The 16,957-nt window shown below is 43.8% G+C and overlaps 1 protein-coding gene across 7 annotated transcripts in view; it reads left to right on the forward strand.

The window, feature by feature from the left end:
* LOC139570992 (girdin-like) overlaps positions 1-16,957 on the forward strand; it is an 87,024-nt gene continuing 70,067 nt past the window's right edge. For 6 of the 7 annotated variants that reach the window (XR_011674216.1, XM_071393414.1, XM_071393413.1 and 3 more), the window contains exons 1-3: positions 1-864; positions 998-1,098; positions 7,417-7,525. Coding sequence is in view for 6 of the 7 variants with exons in the window: in XM_071393414.1 (XP_071249515.1) it covers positions 802-864; positions 998-1,098; positions 7,417-7,525 (273 nt within the window). In the remaining variant the exon portion in view is untranslated. The remainder of the gene's footprint in view (positions 865-997; positions 1,099-7,416; positions 7,526-16,957) is intronic. The other variant, XM_071393410.1, reaches the window with a different exon arrangement.

Here is a 16,957-nt window from a genome sequence, read left to right on the forward strand (position 1 = left end):
CAGTTGATTTTGGCGGAAGAAGACACGTCCTCTACGGGTGGATGAGTTGGCTGGAATGGAAACAAAACGGAGTCGAGCCCGTGGAGGCGGTACTTAGTCTAGCGCCATCAGTAAACTCATGTCAGTAGTAGGCTATTCAGCCGTTAGTCACTTGGCTGGAAGAAGGGAATACATGACAGAAGAAAGACATCTCTGCCCAATTCTATTGGTACAGTCGTTGGTTTTATGGGGGGAAAATATGTGATCTTCAAGACTTAAAAGAACGTGATGGGGAAAGGAATACATTTTTTTAAAGAATATTGTAACTCGACGTCCATTGGAGGAAACCAGTTACTGTCTTTAGGCTTACTACTAGCTCTGTGTTTTATCAGATCAACGTTAGATTTTCATGGAGCATGTTCTTTATTATTAGCCTACCTGTACAGGTCTAATGTCTTAGTTAAAGACATTTAGCTGTAGGTAGGTAAGCTGCCTTAACGGGCACAGGCTAGATGAGATTCAAGGTTTTTCAAAAAATGTGATGCAGTCCTTCTCAAGGAGGGTAACGTTAAAACATGTTTATCTAGGGTAGCCGATACGATAATTGTGGATTAATTTTATTTTCAGCAAAACCCGACGTCATTGACTTGTTTTCTTTATCGGCAAAATTTGTGTCTGTTTAATTAAATCAACCACATGAGCGGCGTCTAAATTAAGGACGCGTTCAGAGGGGTGAAAGGCGACGCGAAGAAAATTCCCCGACAAGAAGAAAATACAGTTTAATTCAAATTCTCAGGAATTGTCGCTGTCCAACACAAGGAAATGGAAAGTGAGGTTTTTACGCCATTGCTGGAACAATTTCTGCTCACGCCTTTGGTCGCCTGGGTAAGGCACCCTAATTAACCATTCTATGGGAAATTGAGCATAGCAATTAAGCAGGGTATCCAAAATAAATGCCCTGTTTAACAAGTGATTTGGTTTTGCTGACAGGTTTGGTGTGTATTGTCATATTTTTCAGGTTAAAGCGGCTGGGAATTCATCAGGAAACGATGGCACCAAACTATCGGAATACATTGAATTGTTGGATGGCATTTATTTAAACGAGATCATGCTTGAGATGTAAGTAGTAGCCTGTCTGTCATTTATGGGTGCTCTCTGTCTCTCACATGAATGGCCATGCATGCTTCTGATCCATTGGCCACTATCATAAATGTTGCCCTGCACTGTAGGTTACACTGGATTCATGACACAAATTCAGGACAATAAAAAAAAAAAAAAGAGTTCCACAGACACATTTCGCAAGTGAAATATATGTCAGCCATCGATGCAACTAGATCAGGTGGTCTAATCAGAATGAGTTGTAGGTATTTTGAAGCAGACCGTTTCACCTCGAGTTCTGTATTGATGGCGGAGTCTGCAGCAGGTCATCTTCCACTCGAGCAGTCAGTCACTGAAAAATGTCAGAATGTGAATTGTCATCTGCAGCCTACTGAAGACCTCTCCCTGGTGCTTGCTCTTCTTGCCTGCTAGAATAATAGAGTGTGGCTATTCTACCTCACTCACCCAGCCTACCCCTTGAGGAGGAGTAGAAATGAGGAATCCATCAATCTCTGCCATGACCACTGACACGCACTACAAAAGAAGGCGGTTTCCACCCATGCTTTTGTCTGGGCTAGGTTTGCATTATAAGGTAGCCTATGTCAATTTTGGCCTATTTATCCTTTATGAGTAGAATGACCCCTAACCAAGTTAATCTGCGCCTCAACAGTTATTTATTATGGGCATTATCACTCTGGATTCAAAATCAGAAGGCAGACCTCAAATAAATAGATTTTTTGTTATTGCTGAGCACCTTCTTCTCACTCTGGGCTTGTTACTTCTCACACATTCTATTAACAGGTCTAAGCTCTACTGGCCCAGAGTATCAGTTATCTCACAGTTTCCAGGTACTTGCTGTGCTCATGCTGCCTTGGCAACACTGTCATCAGCTCTCAAATCTTACTAGGTTGCCAATGACCTTGCAAACTCTACTCAGGTCTGTTGAGGCAAATTTGGTATTGTATCCATATCCATTACTCCAGTCATACCGGTAGACCTTGTTTACAATTGCCAATATAATCAGTCAAAGCCTAATATTTGGAATTGTTGATTCTCATCCCAAGAGCAGTTTTCAGTTTTAATGAACTGTAGTTTAGCTGTGCTTGTCTGACCGGCAGGGTGTTGGGGCTGGCCAGTCTCTTCATCCTAGCTCTTTGTGTGTGTGTGTGTGTGTGCACAGTCAGTTTTGGGCAGCTGTTGGCACTCGTCTGCCCAGCAAGACTCCCATACAGAAGGCACATTGTCAAAATCTGTTGTGAAGCAGGTCTTTGTCTCGCTCTCACAGTTTCATCAAGGCTACATGTTCATCTTGCATTGGCTGGTTTAAGATATTCACTGGTAAATATTTACCTTGTGCTGGATGAAGTTATTATTATTCCCCCATGTTTGTCCTTGGTTTATTTGATTCGGCCATATCAAAACGCAGGCTTCCAGTTTATTTAGTGAAGTTGTACAAAAGAGTAGATTTAGTTCATGTTAACCATGTCACATCTCATATGGCTTCAGTTTATTCAACAGGTCATGGCTACCAAATTTACTGTTGTCTGCAGTGATGCTGAGTTGGTATGCAGAGTGGAGAGCTGCTTTAAGTGATGAAAAAGATGAACTGCCCAGCGGTCTGTAAAGTTGATGGCTTTGCCCAACAATATGCCCTCTCACTGCCCATGTCTGTGTTGAAACTCCTGATAAGTGCTGTTATCGGGGGCGTAGTTGTAGGCATACTTGGTATTGGCCTGCCTATGATCAATATAGCCTTGTAAAGGGGTGCTCAGTCTTGTCCATGAGCAGCCGTTAGAAAGATAAATGGATGTCTGAAAGATCAAACAATCCATTTAAAAACACATTTCTAATAGGCATACAGGCATCATCCTTCTAGCACAGAGCTGTGTAGACCTTCAGGTTCGCATGCTTTGAAGTAGAGGGTGTATCATGTACTGCATAAAATGAACATGAAATGAGTTGCAGTGCTTGTTGTACAAATAGTGAGTTTGGCTTACTACCATTTGAATCTTCTCATGTTAAATACTGTGTGTGTGTGTGGTTCATCATGTACTGTACACAGATCGGGGCTCCAAATGATTTAAGCATCTGTATGTTAATTTGGTAATATCTCTCCAAGCTGTTGACAGGGAGGCAGGCAGACTTAAGTTGTCCAGGAAGCACAGAGGCCCTGCTGGATTATCTAACGGCTAGTTGGACTCACAGATGGCATGGTGTCACTGTCTGCCCCTCAGTCACTACTGCCCAACCAATTAGACCACCTTTCAGCAATATACTGTAGGTCTGTTTTCTTGTGTGGAGCACAGACTGGACAGAAGTGAAATTTCTCTCTTCTCATTACATTGGTCAAAAAGCAGTTTTTTTTTTCTGGTTGTACTGGCATACATTACAGTGGTTCAGGTCCACAGTTGGAATAAGGTGAATGGCTGCATTTTCAGTGTCTGGGATGGTTGACCTGAAGGCCAAATTGTAGCACAATTTAGAGCTAAACCTGTTTTTGAAGCAAAATGTATGAATCAAGGTCAAACTACATCCCCCTCAATTCTGGAAGTGATATTGTTAGTGTGCTATTTTCCACTTGAGTGCTCAAATACATCACCTCAGTCCATGAAACTCAGATGAATGAGACTAATGAGCATGTGACACGCCATACACACACGTTAATTCCACCTGAAGCCGTGCAGCAGCTGTAGGGAACCCACATGCTCATTGTTCCTGAGCCCCTCCCTCAACACCTCAGTCAGGACAAAAGCACAGACGAGTGCGGCCCACTTCCAACGCGACATGGCCACTTAACGCAGCGGTGCAGCAGCTTAGAGGAAGCTATCTGTTGAAGGACAACAGTTGAATTATCTTAATCCATATAGGATTAAAATCTCCAGCAGCTCCCCAATTCACACAAACAGGTGCTTTTTTTTTTTCAACTGGAAAAAAAAACGGGTGATAAGACAGGACAGCATCACAACCACCACCTCTGCAACACTGTTGAACCAGACACAACACCCCTCCATGCACGCTCTCTCCTTGTGTTTTCACTGAGCGGCATGCCTCCTGCTTAGGAAGACGGGGTATAGTTTGGATTCTTGCTGGACGGCTGGTGTGTATTTGTTGAATTTCCCTCAGCTAGGTTATTTTTCCTTGGAAATCAAAGGCTTCAGTCATAGGCTACTACTGACAGCCAGCTAGACAGACATCCCACACCATGCTGCTTGCCCGTTATCTGCCACAGACCGAACCTTAATGACCATCCTCCTTGCGTCGCGTCTTCCTGGCCGACATTCCGTTTATCTGCCTGAACCAAGATATCTCTCCGTGTCTACCTATGGTTGGTGTGAACACAACAGAGCTAGTGGTTTTGTTTTTGAATGGTAATGTAAACAGTGGGCATTTATTATTATTATGCCTGATGTCTTGTGCTTCACTCACACGGTCACTAGACTACGGTATTGAAGGAGGATGTTAGGCTGGAAAAAAGCCCTTTGAGTCAGACATGCAGGAAGCAGCTGTTGTGACCTTGAAAGGGTACTGCTTTAACAAGGCCATGCAGAGACTCACAGGAATAGGAACGGCCCTATGGAAATGTACATGAATGACACAAAGCTCCATACAGAACCAAACTACTATGATTGGGCAACACTATAGCAGCTCCATCACACACACACCCTGTCATCCTGCCTGCATAGTTCTGAGCACCGCCTCACCACAGTGGGACAACTGTAGTCATCATCCACATTCCTCTCTGGTGATTCCCCCAGCTAGCCCTCCATGTGCCTGGGAAGTAATCACTCCTCCCCACTAGTGTGTTTAGACTGAGAGGCTCACTGGCTCTGTCCTCTCCTCGTGCTGGGCAGCCGGCCCCTGCTCTACTCTGCCCCCGTTGACTTTGATGCCGCATGTCAGAAGTAGGTTATTTCCCAATGCAACGCAGGAGCGCCCTGGGCAGTATTGTGCTCTGCATTGACTATTGACTTATGTTGACTCCCCATTTTCTGAAGCCTATATGATCATCGTGGTACATCATTTGGGTTTTGTCTACCTCACAAAGGGCCCTATTCAGGCGCCTGCTGTCACTAACACTGGGGGTGATGTTGTCCAACGAGGGAGGAGGAATAGAGAAGGCCTCGGCCTAAAAAAACTTGGGATTGTGTTTTCAAGGGCACATTGAATTGGCTGTGTGTTTCTGGCTCTGTGATGTATAGAGAAGTTAGTTACTAAATTAGCATCCTCCTTCCCAGCTCCCTCAGTGCAGCCACTGCTCGGCTTGAAAGGATTACAGCTCCCTCCATGCTATTTAATTAGGGGTTAAGACGACCCCCCCCCCCACCCCCAAAGTGCTCCTCTAGAGGGGCTCTGAGTGAGCGGTGGGGTCATGTGGCCAGTGCCATTCAAAGTGCTCTTAAAGTGGACCCTGTCTTTCTGATTTGCAAGACTGAGGGGACAGTGTGTGTTTGTGGGAGCATAGCTGATCAAAATGCCTATTAACACATCTGCTTTGTACCCGCTTCCCTTCTCGGGAGAGTTGCTTTCATAAAAAATCATGAATGTCATTTTATTTAGCATAGTTCAATGATAGCTCTCTGGTCTTATGAAGTGCCATTTTTATTTTTTCTAGGCCAACTGCTAAGTCTTAATACAGGGGGTTTCGGGAAGATGCTGGAAACTCTGTTTATTCTTTTTTTTATCAGTTGCTTGGCAACGAGCCTATTTTTCCATTATGAGTAATATGACCGAGGTGCATTTTATCCCTCACTGAGTGTACTAATTCCATGGAAGCCCAATCTAGAACAGAGTTAACGGTGAGGGGAGAAATTGTGCAAGGTTAATTTGAAATTAGCCGTGTACACATGAGGTTGTGTTAGACATGAATGCTAAAAGCTTGGATCACAGATTCAGGCATGTACTCACGCATGTATGACTGCACGCACATGCTACACACATACATGCACTCATGCAGGTAAACACACAACCCTGTTTACAATAGATTTAATGAACATGCCATGCCATTTGGGTTTAATGGCCATGCAACAAATTTAGAGAATTTGTTGTCAAAAAGAATTGTCCCATCCTCCAACATTGTGACATCATTCGCTTTATCAGCAAAGCTTTTAGATCTCCAGACCAGTGCAACGCTGCATGGACGCACCATCAGATTGGCTTCAGTAAGAAATGAGGTCAGAGGAGAGCATCCAGAGACTGAACTCAAGCCATCTGGCCAGTGAAGGAGCCCAGTGGAGGCCTGCGTGTGTTTAATCTCTGAGCTCGTAAACCATGTTGGTCCAAAACCTTTTGGTTGATGATCATCAAAGCACAGCTCTGAACTAACAGACAGTAGACGAGAGGGACTCAGAAATTGGGTCAACCTTGATGGTCTGTGAGGACAGATGAGGTGAAATTCCTCTGCTTTTGTCCTGTCAGTGTTCAAGAATTCAATTCAATACCCCTTTTTTTGAATTTCAGGTTGTTTCATAATGAATTCCTCATAGCGTGTAATGAACGTAGTTTTGAAAACAATAATGCAAAATGATTTAGAATGCATGATTAATTACTAAACTGTTGATTAATTAAAGGTAGATTGTTGTAATTGCATTGACATTTTTTTACATTTTAGTCATTTAGCAGAAGCTCTTATCCAGGGCGACTTACAAGAGCAATCGGGGTTAAGTGCCTTGCTCAAGGGCACATCGACAGGTTTTTCACCTAGTCGGTTAGGGGAATGTCATGCATTCCTCATACACTCAGAGCAAGGAAAATACGTATTGTTCAGAAGTACCACACCCATGCTTAGTATGTCTGTTAATGCAGGTTGACACTCCTGATAACAGTTACGCTCCTAGCCCTGGGGGCAGTGCATCTCAATAGTACTCCTTGACTAAACTAGAATGCACTCCCTCTGTGATTCTCACACCAGACTCAGGTAATAGTCAGTTGTTTTTGCTACAAACTGTTCTGCAACACAGACAAACGTTCTAGAGTTTAGACCAGAGCTCTCCAACCCTGTTCCTGGAGAGCTACCGTCCTGTAGGTTTTCGCTCCAACCGTAATCTAGTGTACCTGATTTGTTATAATTAGCTGGTTGATCAGCTGAATCAGGTTTGTTACAACTGGGGTTGGATTGAACATCTACAGGAAGGTAGCTCTCCTGGAACAGGGTTGGAGAGCCCTGGTTTAGACATAGCTCTGTTAGTACTGGGGACATCAACACAACCATGAGAAATGTCAACACTGATTTAACACTGTACTGCTAATGCAGCATTTTACTGACTGACTGAAAGGCAGAAAGACAATTTACAAACGGATTTGTCTATTCTGCTCTTATTCTCATCTATTTCTTCCCCACAGAAATCCAAAAGCCACTGTTCAAAGAACCAACAAGAAAGTGAACAATGACTCAACACTGCGCATACAAAACCTCTCCATCCTGATCCGGCAGATAAAGTCGTACTACCAGGTGAGTGGGCAGTTAACCCTGAAGCTCTAATGGAAAAATGATACAGATTGCATCTGGTGCTGAGGTCTGGTTCATTGTGCTGATCTGTTAAAGCCATTAGCTTCCTTGCTCTTTGGGATCAATGACATTTTCTACCCTGAGGTTTGTCAGCAAGACACGTTTCAGTGGAGACTGCCTTGTACACACACACATGTGCACAAAATCAAGTTTAAACTAGCCTATAAACAAATACACACACACACACACACATATTGGAAAATAAGTATAAACACACACATATTTGAAGATGTCTGTGGCTGGTGTGATGTGGCAAGGGGACCTCCATCCAGATGTCACGGAGGCGTCTATAAATGGAAGGGAACTGCATGCAGACATGTTAGACATTTTTGGAGCTGAAATGCAGCACACTAATGTGGTTCTCCGTCTCACGCTTTGACTAATGAAGATCTGGGATGTATTTTGGCTTCAGTTTTGTGAGCGCTCAGAACAGTATTAAAACGGACACAATATGAGGAGTTACTTACCCACTATAGTAACTTTAAAAGCTGTCTGCCAGTAGTGTCTCAGTTTCGCTGCTTGGCCGATGTTTTCACTGCATTAGATCATATCAGGTTCTTGCATGTGAGAGTCAATTCAGAGCGTGGTTGATCATTTCCATTCTGCTCAAGTAATGAGACTTCCCATTAATCTGATGGATAGAGGGAGGAAGGGGGGCTTCCTGGTGACAAGATCTGGTATACACGATGACTGCGGATGGAGTGGCTCTTGCCTTAATATAAGGGAAGCTTATCTAGCTGTCAGCACCTCTGTCCACCAACTTTTTTGCCAACCTCGCATCTGAGAGAGAACACACTTAATAACTAACATGAGGACGATAAAGAATTCCAGCCATGATATGTTGGTGTTTCTGCTGAAGGTGCTGATGCTGGGAGAGATAATTGGTCGTCTCAGGGTGTCTTGGCTCTCAGAATGATAATCAGGAAATGCACTTGATCCAGCATGCACAACACCAACGGCAGGAATGTGTGGAGCTGACTATGGGGTATTTAGCCAGCAGCACAGTCTGACACAGCCGTGGGAAATCCTCTCCTCAATCCGGACAAAGATGTTCTCTCCAGTCGGCCGCCATCGATCTTCCTATAGTCATCTGCAAGTCTCAAAGCAGAAACTACGCAGTCACATCCCCATAAGCCCAATGCTCATCAACATACCATATTGTGGAGTAGGATGATGACCAGGACTCTGGACACTGCTATTACACGCTTGGCTAAGAGAACATCCTGGAACATCCAATTAAACATCCCTTGAGCATCTCATTACGCAGGGCCATTGTTTATCGACATTAATGTCATAAGCCTTGAAAGCTCTGCTAGGCCCTCTCAAAATGGCTTTCAAAATAATCTGTCACAAAGCCAAGTCTTAAGACCCTTATTAGCCGCTTGGGTTAAGAACATCAACTCTCCAAGTGGCCATGTCAAGCTGAAAGCATTAGCCTTAGATGCACAATGAACGTGTTGTGCTTCTAGGGTGGGTGTCATCAATCTTTTCCTAGCCTTCCCTGCCTTTGCGCTAACCTCATGTTTTATATATTGTCAATCCAGTGAAGCCCCCACTGTTTGTAGCAAGTCTCTCAATTGTCGTTGTGGCTTTACCACCCACAATCAACTACTCCGTTAACTGGAAACGCCATGCCATTTTCCTTTCATGTGGACAGCAGTGATTCTTGTGGTGTTTTGAGAAGACCTGCGTAGTCTGTTTGACTTGTTTGTTTGAAATCCACTTGATTACCTCATTCACATTCATCAAAGGTTGAGATTTGACGGAGGCCTGGCCTTTGGTGTGAATGACAACTACTTGACTGAGATCAGTGGACCAGTTGCCAGCAAACACGGCTTGGCTTTTTTTAACGTTTCCTTTGTGACTTTCAGCAATTTTTTTTTTTTTTGATGATGATTAGTGAACAAGTAATTGCTCCACTGAAACAAGAACAGCCCAGTCTTATGATATTGAAATAATTTCAATATCATAAATAATAATAATTTCAGATTAAAGGTCTGGTCAACAGACCCCTTGATTTTTGAGGTCTTGAATTGAAGCATCCTCCAGCACACTACTCCTTATTCCTAGGCTCTGGATTGCCAACTATCCAGCCTTAAGTTGCTATCTCTGCCCTGGCTAAGGTTCACCCTGGTGCTTCAGTGCTGCTGGTTATCAACCTCTATGACTGGCCTGCCTGGCTGATCCAAAACTAGGCTCGTGGAAAACAGGCCAGCGGGCCCCAGCCATTCACCACTGGGGCTGATCAAAGTCTAGAGAGAGGCACTTTGACATTGAACAATGTCTTTGCTTTTCTTTGCTGTGGTCCCAGTTGTTCCTGCCTTTTTAATTCATCCCTTTTTAATCTTACGTGTTCCAGATGGAAATGTAATCAATTCTCTAGGTTTTCAACTAATGGAGTTAACATCATACTAAAGTGGGCACGTAGACACTGCAGGGCTCATTTGGCATATATGGTGGTTATGTTGGCAGCTCTACCATCTAAGGGTCTGTGTAGTTTGGCGGCATTCTTTTGTCTGTCGAGCTTCTGCAGTGTAGCTTCACTCTTGAATCTCGGGAGGAGGAACATTATTAAGCTACTGATCGTGCTGACTCCGTTCAAAGTCTCCTGCAACTGAACAAATGTAATACTTAAGCTAACTCTCCTCTTCAGAGCTCCGGTGTCAGACAAGAGACCTCCATTCCTCTGGGACCTCCATCCATCCATCCATCCATCCATCCATCCATCCATCCATCCATCCATCCTATTAGTGCACCAGTGTCTTGGACACGTGGAAAATGACTTTGTGCAGAGGTTGTTAAAGTGGAGTGGCCTATAGTTCCATAATGTCTTTCATATATATTTTATTTTATTTTATTGCGGTGTCAACTCTCATTGGCATGCATTTTGTCATGTGTCCCAAGGTTTCTGCTATTGCACTTATCGATCGGCTGCTTAAATATTTGTAGGCGCTAGTCGCTCATTGAGTGCTATTGTTGTTGGCATGGATACTGTGTTACTACGGTATGACACTGTATTGCGGTTCGGTTTTGTAGGAAGGAGCAATGCTCATGACTTGTTTCTGTCAGAAGGAATGATTGATTAGAACCAATGCTTTCCTAGTTCTGACTTATTACACTAGGAGTGCACTAGATTTTCATTTAAAAAATGGCATCGCCTTTTATTTATGAAGTAGGCTATTCATTCTTTGTCATGATCTTTCAGGATCCTCATTACTCAACTGTACGTAATACCTTCCTTAGCTAGGCTGTGGTCATTAGGATCAGGGCCTGAGGTAATCATTGGTGGATGCATCGCTCCCAGGTACTTTGCAGTCCACTGAATTCAACTGTGAAGCTGTGAGGAGTGCTTTCCAAATACTCAACAGTTCACTGAGTGCTACCTGGTGATTCAGAGTCCAGAAGGTGGTTTTGAGATCTAACTTATTAACTCTATTTCACACTGGAAATGGTCATTTACATTTTCCAAACATTTTAAGTGACTCTGTGTGGAGGATGTTGTGATTTGTTTTATTTTTTATTTTTTCATTCCTAGTAATGCTATTTGGGTTTTCCAGTATTGTTGATTGGTCCTATGAAGGTTTCTCTTCTTGGTTACTCAATCCAAATGAATGTTAGGCCTATTTATTTGGTGGTCTCTGTTTGGCATGCATGCAGATTTTTCTGGAGCTCTCGCCAGCCCAAAAAATCCATGTGCGTAGCATCACGTCAAGTAAAAAAAAAAAAAAAAAAAGAATACTTCTAGGCCTACACTTTTCAGTACCGATGTGAATTGAAGAGTGGACCTGCTGTATAACATCGCCCTTTAGGACTGCTTTGCTTTGGGGTGTGTTAAGGCAGTAGCTCATTTTGTTTTCACTGCATTAAAGGGAACAGTGCTCCATTCACACACAGGGCCTGGTCCTCAGGGCACTGAGCCTAATGTATCTTTTGACCTCACCCCTACCCCATGCCCATTTTTTAGAAGCCATTTAAAGATGAGTTGGCACAATCACAGCTCACATACTCTCTCCTATCATCCAAATGCTAAATAATACTCCACATATGACACTTTAATGCTGTATGTCTCTATGCTGAGCCCGGAGTAGTGGAGCTTGTTTTGGAGGCTCCAGGGGACTGAGTTCCCCTCGCGGCTGAGGCTTGCTGACCTACACAAAGACTGTCTGTTAGTGGGCCAGAGGGCTGAGATGGCTAGAGCAGAGCCTAGGGTGGATGTTGTTGTTTTTGTCTTGGACTTCATCATGGAAAGATTTAAGTGTGTGTTATTATGGGAAAGCTTCAAGCCAGAGGTTATTTTGCTTTCTTTGAATCATCGGCATTTCACAACATTTATTTAATTTGGGAATTAAATATGCCTGATCCCCAAGTGATTTCTTTCATGGCCTTTGCATTTGAAACATGAGCAGATCAGTTTATTAGGGCATGTAGGCTACTTGTAGCTTGGGGCTAAATGCATCTACTCATGCAATCTCACATGCTAAGCCTAAATGTCCTGTTGATGTCAGAGCTGTGCCGATAGCTGGTACACGCCAGCAGTCTTTGCAGGGTTGTCATTTGTAGGTTTCTTTTTTTATTTGGCAGATGCAATATAGATTGAGGCCGGAATTCAATTCATAGCGCAGCACGCTGGACAGCTGACATTGCGTCTTTTAATGGCCTTTCCCCCGACTTTCGCAGAGATCACATTCACGGTAAAGGCCGGCATGTCGGCTCCATCAGAAATTAGCGCAGATCTAATGTGGATCGGATCAAACCAAGCCTTTATCTAGATTCTGCATTGCTGTGTAGCCAATGCCCCTTAAGCTACACTGGAGCAAAGTATAATAGAGAATAGCATCATGACTATCTATATAAAAAGAGATTGTGTCAGTGACCTCGCCATGTTCAGAGAAATTATAATTGGATGAGTACTGCCCCTGTCTTAATATAGCATAATGAGAGGTTTTTAATTAATTAAAGCGTATTCCGCAGAAGAGCTTGGCGAGTGTTATATTAAGCCACGACCAAGGTTGATAATTGGTGCAGTCACCCCTATGTGGCCTCCTCGTTGAGCACCACCAGATCTCTAGCAGGCCTGGAGTCCCAGTTAACAGTAAAACTGCACCCTATAGCTACACCCTTATCCTAATCAGTTGAGAGGCTGGCGAAATTGGCGCTCTCTTGTCCCTTTGCGGCAGACATATTGTGAGCAATATGTTTGGAACATCGAATCGCTATGAAATCACAGGATCGAATCCAAATATGTGTGGAATCGTAATACATACCAGCACCAAAGTAACGTGATAATATTGTATCGTGAGGTCCCTGGCAATTCCCAGCCCTAGTTTCTACACACACAGAGCGAGAGAGAGACCCATTTTTGCCTGCTGTAGGGTTTTGGGTGAAAACTGCCACAACGGGTGCACCCTATAGATTGAAGATCAAATAAAGGGAGATGTCTGCCTGAGGACATCCCTGTGACAGAGTAAGAGATCTGTCACCATGACCTGCTTTAGTACAGAAATACGCCTATTTATTTCGCCAAGGATGACCTGAGTTCGATACTCTCGGACCTTGAGTTACACCACTCTTTCTATCTATAGTAAGTATTGTCATGACATTACAGTGCAGCCACTCCAGCAGGTGCACTTCTCCATAGCGACTTACACTGTAGTTGTCTTATTGAGCATGTGTAAAAGAACAGCACATTTCAAGATGAATTTAGATTAAAGTAGAAAGAAAAGAGCCTGATCTGTAGGAGAGACAGGACAGTGTTGGTACCTGCCACCAGATGCTAGTCTCTGAGTGGTGGCAGTGTGGGCCAAGGCTGTCCTAGTGGAGGTGCCTCTATCTTGGTCATGAGCAACAGCAGCAGCCCCAGGAGGCTATATTAAAACCACTCTAACTGATAGCTCTGGAAACAAAGGGAGGACAGGACTAATGGCTATGTACTCTCCTCCTTCACATGTATGAAGTCTGTCCATCTGGCTTGGTCCTTTGGTTTCTCATTTGGCCTTGATAACAAGGGTCATTGACAGTCTGACTCGTGGGGTCGTTTGATCAGTTGGTGGTACTACTGACTGTGACAGCTGGTATGATAACATGGATGCGTTGATGAGATGTTTGTCATGTATCCAAATCGGCACTAAAGCTATGAAATTTGGTATGTGTACAGTAATTTACGGCCAGAGGATTTGATTCTGACCTACATTACAGCAGATCTGATATAACCAAGCACATTAGAGACCATGTTTTATGCCACTATTCACACAGGGAGGTATTCTGAAATCTTTGCGCTGAACTCATTAAATTAGAGAATCATTTATGTGAAAGTTCCACTTGTGCACGCTTATCTCAGCACTGAATTGGACCTACAATCCTGTCTAAAGGTTTTCATTGTTCTCCAGCTTTTCTTGAAATCCTCAACAATAGGAGCGCTTTCCTTGTCTGTCACATGTGGTGAGAGACTGGTGTGTTACAGTGAGAAAGAGGAAACCTGCTGTGGGCGCAGCTCGTTTCCATAGTGCTGCTTTCTGGAGCTGCTCTCGCTCTTTCCTCTCTCCTGCTTTTTCCTCTCCTCTCTGCATGTCCTCTTCTCCTTCTGCTATCTGACCAGCTTAAGCCTGTCTACATATTTGTAATCACATCACGTTTGTACTGTACCGTAGGGGAGTTAAGTCCGCACTGCCTTTCCCAGAAGTGTGTCCATGCGCACATGCGTGCGAGCGAGACGCCCAGGGAAGATTCACCAGGCTGGGGAGAATAAACCCCATCGTCGTTGCTATGGCAACCCACTGTGTGCAGAACGGTTGTGATTCAAGCACTGAGTTGATAAGCAAGCAAGCCACTATCCACCCCCTCCCCGAACCACACGCACTCTCACGCTACTGCACACTTGCCCCCGTTTGAGAGGTGCCGGTAGTGGAACCTGGGGAGTTGGGGGTAGTGAGCTGCTTAAACAGACTGGGGTCCTGTGAGACAGAAACACAGCCGTTTCAGAGCAAACCTCCCCTTTCTCCTTCCCTCCCTTCCTGGGGCTAGGGCTCTATACTGTTGGTGCCCAGCCCCAGTGAGGGAGATCTGCATTCTGCATATGGCAGCAGAATACTGTATTAGGGAGAGGCTAGTATATCAGCAAGCATGATTTGTCAGCAGAGCACACTGTCTCATAAGTATACTCCAGTCTATCGGGATAAAGAACACTGTCTAGTTGGCGTACAGTGCCAACAGGATCCACATACTGGCATAATGAGGGTTGTGGTTATTTTGAGCAACTGCATTTTTTGAACACCTTGTCATTGTAAAAATGAGTTCTGTTTTGATGAACTGTGAGAACACGGTTTCATCTCAGCAATACATAGTACTACAGAACTGAAGGTGTAGCACTTCAGTAACACCTTATCTGATTGTAACGTGACCCAGTCTTGAAGAGCAATGAACTCTGAGCTGATCTATAATTCAGGAGTACACAGTGTGAAGAGGAAGTGTAAGCTAATCACAGCATACTGTAACTTTCTCTCTCCATACTGGCACATCTGCTTTACAGATTTACTATTTTCTCACCATGAATATTAAGTTGCAGATGTGAGAAGTAAAACAAATCACAAGACAGGCATGTACTGAGTGCTGTTTTTGTTGCCCTCCTGCCTGGCACCATGGAGTGTGCCACTGGATGATGGAGGCTTTTCCATTTCAAAGAGGAGTATATATTCCTGCCACCACATGCTCAGTGTTTCCCCTATATGTATTTAGCAGCCTGTCATCGCAGCTGCTAAATTGTGGATGCCACTGTAAAAATAAAAAAAACTGTCGAATTAAAGACGGGTTGGTTGTTTAGCAACAAAACCGACACGTGGGCAACAGGGGCAAAACAGACTGGGTTGGCTTAGATTGTTGACATGTAAACTGTTTTTAGTTTCCAAATGTTTATTGAAAATCAGAGGTTAAAGTAAGGCGGTCCGGTACAGCGTCCCGGCAAAATAAATAGTGGGGTATGCCGTACCGGTAAAACATGAGCCTATCACAATAATGAAAAATAAATGGCAAGAACTGCAGGCTATTACACCACTATTTACCATCACTGCATGTTGAGGCATGAAAGATGAGCGAATGGACTTGAAAACGGGTGGTAGGCCTATAGCTTATGCTCCAAAATGCGATGTGGTTCGACGAGAACACTGACATTTTGCCAAGGCAGAGATGAGTGGCCGACACTGAGACGCACGGACAGCAGTGGAGCAATTCATTCTGTCGCCAAAATGGCATTACACTTTTTGGTGTTTTGTGTAACAGATTTCTCTTTCCATTCACCACTGTTTGGAGGCTGGAAATGTGTTGCGAGTGGATCAACGTGCATGAGTAGCCTAGTGAAGGAGCCCCTTGAGTGATTTTGACAATAATATAAAAACATGACTGGTTGTGTTTATGCCACAGCATATATATATATATATATATATATATATATACAACTCGTTATTCAACCACTCCACAAATTTCTTGCTAACAAACTATAGTTTTGGGAAGTCTGTTAGGACATCTACATTGTGCATGACGCAAGTAATTTTCCCAACAATTGCTTAGACAGATTATTTCACTTAATTCACTGTATCACAATTCCAGTGGGTCAGAAGTTGACTGTGCCTTTTAAACAGCTTGGAAAATTCCAGAAAATTGTCATGACTTTAGAAGCTTCTGATAGGCTAATTGACATTATTTGAGTCAATTGGAGGTGTACCTGTGGATGTATTTCAAGGCCTACCTTCAAACTCAGTGCCTCTTTGCTTGACATCATGGGAAAATCAAAAGAAATCAGCCAAGACCTCAGAAAAACATTGTAGACCTCCACAAGTCTGGTTCATCCTTGGGAGCAATTTCCAAATGCCTGAAGGTACCACGTTTATCTGTACAAACAATAGTTCGCAAGTATAAACACCATGGGACAACACAGCCATCATACCGCACAGGAAGGAGATGCGTTCTGTCTCCTAGAGATTAACGTACTTTGGTGCGAGAAGTGCAAATCATTCCCAGAACAGCAAAGGACCTTGTGAAGATGCTGGAAAACAGGTACAAAAGTATCTATATCCACAGTAAAACAAGTCCTATAACGACATAACCTGAAAGGCCGCTCAGCAAGGAAGAAGCCACTGCTCCAAAACCACCATTAAAAAAAGCCAGACTACGGTTTGCAACTGCACATGGGGACAAAGATCGTACTTTTTAGAGAAATGTCCTCTTGTCTGATGGAACAAAAATAGAACTGTTTGGCCATAATGACCATTGTTATGTTTGGAGGAAAAAGGGGGAGGCTTGCAAGCTGAAGAACACCATCCCAACCGTGAAGCACGGGGGCGGCAGCATCATGTTGTGGGGGTGCTTTGCTGCAGGAGGGACTGG

This window comes from Salvelinus alpinus, chromosome 3 (genome assembly GCF_045679555.1).
Source record: "Salvelinus alpinus chromosome 3, SLU_Salpinus.1, whole genome shotgun sequence".
In the NCBI taxonomy this organism is placed as follows: Eukaryota; Metazoa; Chordata; class Actinopteri; order Salmoniformes; family Salmonidae; genus Salvelinus; species Salvelinus alpinus.